This window comes from Caretta caretta, chromosome 6 (genome assembly GCF_965140235.1).
Source record: "Caretta caretta isolate rCarCar2 chromosome 6, rCarCar1.hap1, whole genome shotgun sequence".
Classification (NCBI taxonomy): Eukaryota; Metazoa; Chordata; order Testudines; family Cheloniidae; genus Caretta; species Caretta caretta.
Genome location: NC_134211.1, coordinates 20,935,331 through 20,947,091, shown reverse-complemented (window position 1 = coordinate 20,947,091; position 11,761 = coordinate 20,935,331). Strand labels below are relative to the sequence as shown.

Genomic DNA, 11,761 nt, shown 5'->3' with positions numbered 1-11,761 from the left:
AAAGAGCCGCCGGTCAATGGGACACTTGGAGAATTTGAATATATACAAATTAGCCTGGCCAGGTTGTATTCATCCCCACTCTGTATTAAGGACATCCAACCTCAGTCCTGCCATGGGTTAGTCGCAAGCCTAAAACTCACGCTGATTCCTGTTTAATTAACAAGGCTTCCGATTAATAATGTCCCTTCGAGAGAGAGAGGAGGGAGGGAGGGAGGGAGGCGGCATTTTAGGGGGGAAAGCAGGAGAGGTTTTCTAAAAGAGAGATTAGCCTGTCGAAAGCATCCCAAGAGAAGGGAGGCTTTGTGTCCTATCTACATTTTCCAAGCGCTTGGCAATGTGCGGGGTGGAGTATACTTCGATAAATACCTATTTTCAAGTTGAGGTTAAACTCCTTCTCCCGTGTAAAGCTCTCTTGATCTACTGGCATGGAAAAGGGGTGCATAGTACAAATAATTGTGGGATGTAGGGAAGGTAGGAGTTGAACATCTTACCGGATCGGAGCCTTCATTTGTATATATGAAAAAATAGTTCTGGAATTGATTTTGATGACTCTGATTCAGCTCCGAGTGGATTCTATAGGGCCAAATTAGACCCTTAGAGAATATGGGTTGTTGATGAAAGGTTACGCATGCTCTGTCATATTATACCTGTACATGTCATGCACTATCTGTCCTATTTAGTGAGAATTATATTTCCCTTTGCTAAGAGTCAGATTGTGATGCTTTTACTTATGCTAAATAGTACATTCCTCCACCAGTAGCGCCACTGGTTGGAGACAGAGTGACCTAGACCTAGGGGATGGAGCTCTAGACTAGGACTCAGGAGAGGTGGTTTCTATTCTGGGCTCTGTCACTGGCCTCCTGGGCAAGTACACCCCTTCCCTCATACCTCAATTTCCCCATCTGTGTAATGGGGATATGGATACTGACCTCCTTTGTAAAGGAATCTGAGATCTATAGCTGAAAAGAGCTCAGTGCTATTATTGGTTTCAGAGTAGCAGCCCTGTTAGTCTGTATTCGCAAGAAGAAAAGGAGGACTTATGGCACCTTAGAGACTAACAAATGTATTTGAGCATAAGCTCTTGTGAGCTACAGCTCACTTCATCGGATGCATTCAGTGGAAAATACAGTGGGGAGATTTATATACATAGAGAACATGAAACAATGGGTGTTACCATACACACTGTAACCAGAGTGATCACTTAAGGTGAGCTATTACCAGCAAGGGCGGGGGGGGGGGGGGGAGAAAGCCTTTTGTAGTGATAATCAAGGTGGGCCATTTCCAGCAGTTGACAAGAACGTCTGAGGAACAGTGGGGGGTTGAAGGGGGGGGAATAAACATGGGGAAATAGTTTTACTTTGTGTAATGACCCATCCACTCCCAGTCTCTATTCAAGCCTAAGTTAATTGTATCCAGTTTGCAAATTAATTCCAATTCAGCAGTCTCTCGTTGGAGTCTGTTTTTGAAGTTTTTTTGTTGAAGAATTGCAACTTTTAGGTCAGAAATTGAATGACCAGACAGATTGAAGTGTTCTCCGACTGGTTTATGAATGTTATAATTCTTGACATCTGATTTGTGTCCATTTATTCTTTTACGTAGAGACTGTCCAGTTTGACCAATGTACATGGCAGAGGGGCATTGCTGGCACATGATGGCATATATCACATTGGTAGATGTGCAGGTGAACAAGCCTCTGATAGTGTGGCTGATGTGATTAGGCCCTATGATGGTGTCCTCTGAATAGATATGTAGAGGCAGTTGGCAACGGGCTTTGTTGCAAGGATAGGTTCCTGGGTTAGTGGTTCTGTTGTGTGGTGTGTGGTTGCTGGTGAGTATTTGCTTCAGGTTGGGGGGCTGTCTGTAAGCAAGGACTGGCCTATCTCCCAAGATCTGTGAGAGTGATGGGTCGTCCTTCAGGATAGCTTGTAGATCCTTGATGATGCATTGGAGAGGTTTTAGTTGGGGGCTGAAGGTGACGGCTAGTGGCGTTCTGTTATTTTCTTTGTTGGGCCTGTCCTGTAGTAGGTGACTTCTGGGTACTCTTCTGGCTCGGTCAGTCTGTTTCTTCACTTCCGCAGGTGGGTATTGTAGTTGTAAGAACGCTTGATAGAGATCTTGTAGGTGTTTGTCTCTGTCTGAGGGGTTGGAGCAAATGTGGTTGTATCGTAGAGCTTGGCTGCAGATAATGGATAGTGTGGTGTGGTCTGGATGGTGTAAGGTACAGTCCAAGATAAGTAAGAGCATTACAATCTGCCCCTAAATAGCTTGTGATGATGCATCTCCTCATACCTTAACCTAGGATAAGAATTGGGCCCAAAATGTTGTAAGAATCCCTCCCACCTCACTTGTCCTGAAAATTACCTGAAGTATTCAGACACATCCCTCTGTTTTACCTCCTTTTTCCTCTGTCAGAAGAATGTGGGAATGGCCAGCAGGAGAAATATCAGGAATAAAAGCAACAGCAACCTGAGGATGAAACAGTACCCAGGCAAAGCATCGTCTGTGCTCAGCTACCCGGCAGTTCTCATAGCCCCCCTGACTCCGCTCACAACCTGCATCCAAGAATAAAAGGCATCTCAGGTGTCACCAAGACCTTATCGAATGACTATAAATTCTGAGCATGGCATGCCCAGGACTTGGATATTTGGTTATTCTGAAGAATCCAGCACTGTCATTAAAAGCAAAAGGTTGTTTGATCTGTCAGTCCTGCACTACAGACTCTAACATATGGCTCCAATTTCCACTGCCTGCTGTGTGTTGAACCTGCACGTCCCTCTGTAACACATGAAGTGCACAAAATTATTTTACTATTGTCAGTATTGGCAAACTCAAGTGTTTGAAAACTAGGAGTCAGGCCACCACAAATGATGAGATTTTTAAAATCTCATTATTTTAACTCAGACAAGTTTTGGGGTTCTTTTTTGTCTTTTTTTTTCTAACTTGGAGCCTTTCAGATGCACTCAGATCACATTTTCAAACTTTTCTCCACCACCAGAGTGCTAGAGCCTGTAAAAGAAAGGTCAGAATCTAATAATCACATGACTCCAGGAGCTGGAGCTTTAAAAAGTCAAAACTCCAAATATCACAAGAATTGATATCACTTTTTAAACCCTGGGGTGAAATCCTGGCCCCATTGAAGTCAATGGCAAAACTCTCATTGACTTCAGTGAAGCCAAGATTTCACTCCTGGTGTCTACCATTCAGTGGAAGGAGCAGCGCTGTTCTCTGTCCCCTCTGAAACCTCCCTCTTCTCCCTTGTTTGTAAGCAGGGGAAACTGAAATGTAAAGGAGACTCTCAGCTTTCATTAACTTTTTTTTAACCCTTTGAAGAGCCTGGTGATTGGCACCAGTTAGCAGATTGCTGAGACTGAACAGGACCTGCATCTGTGCTCTCTCTCTGCAGCAGGAGCCAAGGGACCTCACGATCTCTCACACGCTTTTTGAGCTGTACCCCAAAGAACCATTTTGCCAATCCCAAAATAACACAAAGCAGCAGCAGTTCTGGGGGGAGGCTGCCCCAGGTTCCCACGCCCCCACTTATTCTTAGCAACTTGCTCCCCACCACTCAGAGAGTTAATTAGAGCTAGGAATAGAAACCAGTGTGACGCTCTGTACCTCGGGGGAACACCCTACGCTGCCATGTTCAGTTCAGGGACAGCCTGACGGAAAAGTAACCAGCCAGCCTGTGGTGAGAAGCATCTAAGTTTGTAAGGACATTGAAAGTGTTAAGATCAGCTTAGAATGTGTTTTGCTTTTATTTCATTTGACCAAATCTGACTTGTTACACTTGACTTATAGTCACTTTAAATCTACTTTTATAGTTAATAAATGTTTATTCTTCCTGAAGCAGTGCGTTTGGGGTGTCAGAGGCTCCCCTTGGGATAACAAACCTGGTACATATCAATTTCTTTGTTAAACTGATGAACTTATATAAGCTTGCAGCATCCAGAGGGCATAACTGGACACTGCAAGACGGAGGTTCCTAGAGCTGTGTCTGGGACCAGAGATATTGGCTAGTGTCATTCGCTTGCAGGTAGCTGGGAGCAGCTTACATGCCAGAGGCCGTTCATGAACAGCCCAGGAGAGGGGGTTCTCACAGCAGAGCAGGGTAAGGCTGGCTCCCAGAGTCAAGGATTGGAGAGGCATAGCAGATCACCCGTCCGAATAACACCAGAGGGGAACATCACAATCGGGTCTCCTGAATCCCAGTCATGTGCACTATCCACTGGGCCACACTACCTCCAATGCACTCAAGAGGAGTGGCTCCCATTAGGCTGCCTAGAACTTGATGAACTGGGTGCAGCCCAAAGTTTCCAATGTACATCTTGGAGTGCATTTAAAATCTTTCATAAACTTTTAGTAGTAAAAGGAAGAAAGCAAGCCACCACACCAGCTGAGAATTTTTAGAAAGTTTTTATTAGAGGTATATTTTTGCCAAAATAAATAGTTACACTTTCTTCAGCAAAATATTAGAAAACAAGAACAGGAGGGGGAAAAAAGGCATCAAAATTTTAATGCTGAACGTTCAAGTGACTGAGTGCTACTTAATGACATTGCTGTGTAAATAAATCAATTGCTTATGTTGTCACTGATCTAATCACTGCTCTGACTTCAGTAAATTCCCGCAGTACTCTACATTTGCTCTATATGCTCTGCACAGGCACACCACATCAGCACGAGAGCTCTAAGGAGGAGCTGGCCCACAGAGTTCTCACCTATACACTGCAAGTGAAACACTGAAACAGAAAACAAGTTTTATTTCTAGACCTGTACTTGGCATCTGCGGTTCCTTGCACTTTGTAGGCAGGCCTGAGTGCATCAGTTCAGGGCAAGGGCGCTAATGCATTAGAGATTTACTGTAGTGGAGCCCTGCACCGGCATGGGGTGGTGGTGGTGGCAGATAGATTTCTCTCGTTTCCCTCCCCGACATGAAGCATGTTGAGAAACAACTAACTGCAGCCGCATTCAGAAAGGCAGATTCCACAGGGAGAGTGGAAAGGGGAGGTAGGGAGTGTGATGGGGAGTGCAACAAGGAAGGGAAAGGGTGAGAACACGGTGTAAAGAAGGCACACTGTGGAGTTCAACGCAATGCTGAACTGGCAGATGCATCTGACTGACCAAGCTAGTCCATTGTTTCCTTATCTCCTCCTAAATCAAATGCCAGCTCTCATCTGAGAAAAACATATATATGCGCTCTGAATGGTGACCTCATGGGACGCTTGCAAAGCTCAGCATAGCATTGACCAGAGATGGACTGCACAAGGCGGACAGCAGGAATCTTGTCCACACACCCCTCGTCCACACTTGCCCTTTCTGCCATGGTAACTGGCGGAAGTCTCATCACTGAAGAAAACCATCGAAAACCAGACAGAAGCAGGAAGACTCTTTATTGTAGTCTGGTAACAGCCCTGCTGCATTGGCAGAGGGATAACCTAGATGACTGGAGAGAGCTAAGTTTCTCTGGCCCCCTATGATCTTCCAGAAGGGAGTGATCCCCAGGACCACTGAATATCAGAGAAGTGTTTGGCATCCTGTCCCCTTTAAGAGCCACTTGCAATAATATTAGGATTGAGGCAGACACGACACACACCCAGCATAGGGTACACTCATCATAGTTTACAGAGCGAGTTCAGAAGATATGCAGTGTTGTGCATAACATAAAATAACTATACAGTACAACTTAATTTAGTCATTGGTTATATACACAAGTTCATTACGTGCCTCATTACAAGCAGCAAGCAGTATTTACATAAAGTATATTTAGCTTCTTGTGCACGTGGGCTAAGGTGCTATATTAATAAGCTTGACATTACAGAAAGCAACCTTGGTGTGAAAGTGGTGGAAGCTACGTGGCTCAGGACATTAGACAAAGCATTAGCAAACTGCTGAAGGGAAGTATCCTGCACTGGATCCCAGGCGATTGGCTCAATGTAACAGGGGTTCTCTCTCATTTCTTAAAGCCACACGCTGACTAGGACCAGCAGCATCACATTCAAGGGCTTTGAACTATTGCGTGATGCACATTAAAGTTGGTTTCTCTCAAGCCAAGTTTTCAAAGTGTCCTCTTGTGTTGGGCACTTCAGATTTTGGGCTGATCAATGTTTGTCTCACCAAAGAATGAGTTACAGCTGGCAAGGAATGTTAGACATAACAAGAAGGGGGTCTTCAAATATGTCAGACATAGAAGAAAGATCAGGGGGATGGTGTGGGTCCACTGTTCACTGGAGAAGGTGAGCTGGTATCAGAAGATGATAGGTAGGCAGAGCTGCTCCTACTTTGCTTCAGTCTTCTCACAAAAAACGTGTCCGGACGATTAGCCAAGTTACCATAGACAATAAAGGGGAAGGGATACAGATCGGGATGAGTAAAGAACATGTCAGAGATCTTCTGATCAATTTGAATTAATTCAAATCAGTGGGGCATGATGCTATTCACCTGAGGGTAATGAAGGAATTAGCTGAAGAAATCTCAGAGCCAGTGGCAATAATATTTACAAACTCATGGATGACAGGAGAGGTCCTGGAAGACTAGAGAAGGGCTAAGGTGGTGCCCACCTTTAAAAAGTGGGGAAAGGAGGAGCCAGGGAACTGTAGACCAATCAACCTGACTTCAGTACATGGGAAGCTATAAGAGCAATGTATAAAACATTCAATTTGCAAATACCTAGAGGATGCAGGGGTGATCAGTAGCAGCCAGCATGGATATACCAAGGACAAATCGTGCCAAACCAGCTTGATTTCCTTCTTTGACAGGGTAACTGGTTTGGTGGATAGGGGGGATGTGGTGGACATAATATACCTGGATTTCAACGAGGCTTCTGAAATAGTCCCACGTGACATTCTGATAGGGAAGTTGGAGAAATGTGGGTGCAGTGGAATTACGGTTCAGTGGATACATAATTGGTTAAACAATTGCAGACAAAGCGTAATGATTAATGGAAATATACGGGACATAAAACAAGGGGGGATTGCCCACGCTTTGGAGGATAAAGCTAAAATTCACAGGGATTTTGATAAATTGGAGGACTGGGTTATGGACAACAAAATGAAATTCAACAAAGACAAATGTAAGGTGCTATGCTTAGGGAAGAAAAACCAAATGCACAAATACAGAATGGGGGAAAACTGGCTAGCCTGGACTATTGCAGAGACAAATACCAGGTCCGTTTCATCAACTGAGCAGGGGCTTGCACTATGCAGGGAATGTCACTTGAAGATTGGCAAGGGGACACTCTAAATCACAGAAGCTTGTTTCCAGACCAGTGTCTTGTGGGCACAGACAGGTCTACCACCACCAGGGCCTCTCCACCTTCAGAGTCCTGCTTGCAGATGGCAACCACAAAATGAACACCGTGGTTACTCGGTGAGCTCCTGGCTGCTTTCTGCCAGAAGGTCTCTATGGTGCATGTCATTATAGGCATTATAGCAATACTCCTTTTGGTGGAGGCAGACACTCCCACCCACACCAAGTGTATCATCCAGGCCATGGCTGCTAGCAAGCATGCAACCTCACCTTCAGAAGGAGGGACACCTTTTCTCATCAGGTCCAGGACACGTATGCTCTGCTGGACTTTCTATTCTCTCTCTCTCTCCAAGCTGTTAGTTATTGATCATGTGCCAATCACCAGGGTTTCTGGGTGCATCTCCTCTTCTTTACAAAGTGGCATTTGAGAACCTTGTATGAGTCACTAGTCTATGTATACAGTATATAGCTGAACCTGCCCCCCTCCAAAAAAAAAGGACACATTCATTTTGCTTTGGCCTATTGCAGCTTGTTTGTGCTAGCAGAGGTAGAAAGAAGCCCCACACAGCCAGAGGCATTGCAAGGAGAGGAACCTTGAAGATGGGTTTTGTGTCACAGACACAGTCACAGTATTAGGATTTTGGCTTTTTCAGTACGTACAATCCCCACTGGCGGCCATCTCTCCCCTCCCACTGAGAAATGAGGCAAGTAACAGGTGGGACTAGATACCCATCCTCTCACGGAGAATGTGCCAAAGAAACAGCTTTGCTAGAAGCATATGTGCAATGGAATGCTACTGGGTTACCTTGCGACACTGCATATTTCAAGGCAACACCTTCCGAACACTGGGCAGAGTTCAGCCCTGGTATAACCCCAATGACTCATCTTTTAAGTGACAAAATAAAGATACAGTGGCCTGCACATGGATTTGGCACTTCTTGCTTCACCTCCCCGACTTCCTTGTTCTTCTTGCGCACACTATGCTGTCACCTTTGGGGCAGTACCACCTTCGGTCAGAATGGGGGGCACACAGCTCCCGCTTGGGGAGTTGACACGGCAGCATCTCTGGGACTGGCAATCTGCATCATCCAACGTCAGCTCCTTCACTAAGGTCCAAAATCACCACAAGCATACGCAGGTGCAACATCACTGGCTATGACGGAATTCTGTCCTTTTGCGCCAGCGGGGAATTGGGTTTCAGGGTTCTCCAGCTCCATGGTCCCTGGGACTTGGAACCCATTCCCCCCCAAATGACCATCTCCTGGGCACCTGCTGCGACATTCCACCACAAGCCACTGGGACACAACATGCACTGTACAGTCTTCACATTCGGCCTTCCTACAAGCCCTTCACATTCCTTCCCCAGCGGCAGCCATCGGGCCAATCCAGGGAAGGAAGGCTGAGATTTCGCAATGCCACCTAAGGCTAGTTCAATTAAAATGAATGGGAATCAGGCACCTAAATCCTGAAAAATCTCAGATGAACATCTCATGTTTCCCCCCCATCAAAAAAAATTCCCAGCCAGTTTTATCACTTCAGATCTCAGGCCTCCAGAGCCCAATGGAGACAAAGATCCCTAAAGGAGAGAGGCAAGAGAGACCAAGAAGAGATGAAGGAAGCTTAGAGCACCATCTGTGGGTATCCAGTTCTCTCCTGTAACTCTGTAGTCCCAATGCCAATGAAATCTACATTAACAGCAGCAGGGTCAGAGCTGGCTTTGAGTGAGGATAGAGGTCAAAATTTGGCTCCAACGAAGGAGAGTTGAGAGGCGGGTTTGGGCCCATACAATAGCTGCTTTGGTACGATGGGCTGCTTTACCTCCTGGTAGCACAAACAGTGAAGAGCCACAGGGTGCTGGATTGTTTAAAACAAAAAAATCAAAGAAGCAAAGCCATGAATTTGTAGATCTAAAACCAGAGACAATTAAAACAAGCTCCAGAGCATGAGCTACATCCTGATCTAGGCTACATCCCTCCACGTATGTCTCCTGGAGGAGCCCATTGGAACCGTTACAGCACAGTCGGGGATTGCCACCTCCCCCATGCTGGGTGCTGATACACTTCTCTAAGTGGTCATCATCAGCAAACATGTTCACTTTAACACAGTGCCCCCTTCCCCTAGTCAGGCAAGTAGCAATTAGCTACAATGGATGCCACTGCTTTGTTCATGGGGAAGCTCCCAATCACAGGCTTCCAAGAACCAACGGTGGCAAGTTGCTGAGATGCAGGTCTGAGCCCAGCAGCCTGCCTCCTCCTGGTTGCGGCTGGGGGCTCAGAAGTGTGGCAGGCTCTCTTGCACATGGTCTGTTGGCGAGAGTCTCATCTGCAGCCCATCCGACGGGAAGATGGAGGCCTGCATGTCCACGTTGATGCAGAACAATCCTAGCATGAGCTGGCGCTGATATTCCTCCCACTTTGTCTTAACGTCTGTCAGGGAGAGGTTGCTTCGCACCCACTGGGGCAGCACCTCACTATAGGTAGAGGCCAAGGGGATTGGCAGGCTCTGGGTCCTTCGGAGCTCAAAATGGTAGTACAGCCTGAAAGGCAATGAACATGGGTTACAACTTAAATACATGAGGGTAGGGACACTCAGACAGCACAGTCCAGTGGCCAGGGCACTGCACAGAGAGTTGGGTGACGTAGGTTCTATTCCCAGTTATGGCACCAACCTGCTTGTGTGACTTTGAGCAAATCATTTCACCTCTATACCCATCCATTTCTGCTCCCCCCTTTGTCTATCTTGTGTATTTAGACTGTAAACTCTTCTGGGTCGGGGTTGACTCTTACTAGGTGTACGTACAGTATTTAGCACAATGAAATCCTGATCTCCTTTGGCACCTCTAGGCTTTTCCATACCACAAGGAATGTTATTTAGATAAAGCATTATATTCTCACCTCAACCTCGGCCCACGCAGGGCACTGGCCAGGCATAATGCAGACAAGCAATGCTGGAGTTGTCCCCAAGTATCTCGACACTAGAGCTGGTTGGGAATTTTTTGCCAAAACTGTTTTCCGTTGGAAAATCCAGATTTGTCAAAATGGCATCTTTCCATGGGAAAGAGTCAGTTTTGATTAAACTTTTGTTGGGAAGGTTTCCTAAGTCCAGGATAGAATTTCTGGATAAAACCAGAGACAGAGAAAGAGCTGTACCCCAGAATAACCAACAGCTTGGTGTTTGGGGGACTCTGCTGGGAGACCCACGTGCAAGTCACTGCTCTGCCTGATTCAGAGCCAAGACTTGAACCTCGGTCTCCCTCATCCAAGAGGAGTGCCCTCCCTACCAGGCTGTTATGGGAGGTGGCGGGGGGGTGTCTGTCTCACGGTCACATGCTCCTCAGTTTTGTCCCAGTGCAGAATGGGAAATTTTTTTGAAATCGCCACAGTTTTCATGGGACGAGAAACCGGTTTCCCACCCAGCTGTACTCCATTTTGACCTGGACTACCCTGGCTCCCCTAGTACTGCCCCATGCTACTCCAGTCATAGGCCTCTAAGCAGAAACGGCCACTTGACCTGAATTATCTTCAGAGGAAACTTTGAGGCTCCAGAGTCATCAAGCTAACAACCACCATGCAAACGGGCATCACTACGTCTTCTATGAAATGAAGGCAGGTGGACAAGTGAGTACGGCTTTTATACCACGCCCACTGCTATGCTATCTGATCGTTTCAATACAGTATCATTCTGGGAGGGAAGGTGGGAACTTTACCCCAGGACTAAGCAACCCAACAGACAAGGTCTCTTGATTTGCTCCAAGTCGATTCAGTAAGAGTGACACAGCGGAAGGTGAAACAGATGTGTCCCCCTCCCACAGGCCGTACCCACCCCTAAATGGCTGCAGAGGGAGGGCTGGGAGGAAAGCAGAAGAACCTGGCTGAGAGATGGCTTCCCAGTTTCTTCTTGGCTTCCCTCATGAGATAGGTGCATAGATTACTCGTCTGTTCCTTCATCCACCTAATGTCCTCAGGGACATCCGGCAGCCATTCCAGCAACCTGAACAGGAGAGGAGGCACAGAAAGAGAACAATTAGCTGAGAGGCCACTGCTAGATCTGCAGACATGAGAGATGGAAAACATCTTGCAGACCTTCTAGTCCTAGCCCAGCAGGGCCAATGCATGACTGTTTTCCAAAGCTTCATGTCAAATGACTTGAATGATGGCGCTTCCACTGCTTCCTTGATAGGGCACAGCCTAGTCTTGCCTGGAGCAGCAAGATATACATGGATTTCACCCCTGAGGCACTGACAGTCAGCATATTCATGTTGCCATCTCAGGGAAATTTAGTTCATGAACTCCAAGGAGGAGGTAACTAAGAGATGAAAGGCCACGTCACTTTCCAAACCTCTAAGAAGGCTTAAAAATGTAGCCAATTCAGGAATTGAACAGGGAATAGAATATTGAATGTGGTTTTCCTCTGCCTCTATTGCCTTCTTCCAGCCAGAAACACTATTTCCGTAGGGTGGGTCCATGCTTTACACCAATCCCAACAAAGCACTGAGACTTGTTGCTCTCCCCTTCCCCCT

The 11,761-nt window shown here is 46.4% G+C and overlaps 1 protein-coding gene across 2 annotated transcripts in view; it reads right to left on the bottom strand.

The window, feature by feature from the left end:
* Positions 1–4,394: 4,394 nt before the first annotated feature.
* The window catches only part of PNPLA2 (patatin like domain 2, triacylglycerol lipase), a 52,323-nt gene continuing 44,956 nt past the window's right edge, over positions 4,395–11,761 (bottom strand). The window contains exons 8-9 of one of the 2 annotated variants that reach the window (XM_048854950.2): positions 11,110–11,232; positions 4,395–9,778 (exon numbers count right to left, since the gene is read on the bottom strand). In XM_048854950.2, the coding sequence (XP_048710907.2) occupies positions 9,514–9,778; positions 11,110–11,232 (388 nt within the window). In that variant the 3' untranslated portion in view covers positions 4,395–9,513. Of the gene's footprint in view, positions 9,779–11,064; positions 11,233–11,761 lie in introns of both variants that reach the window. The other variant, XM_048854951.2, reaches the window with a different exon arrangement.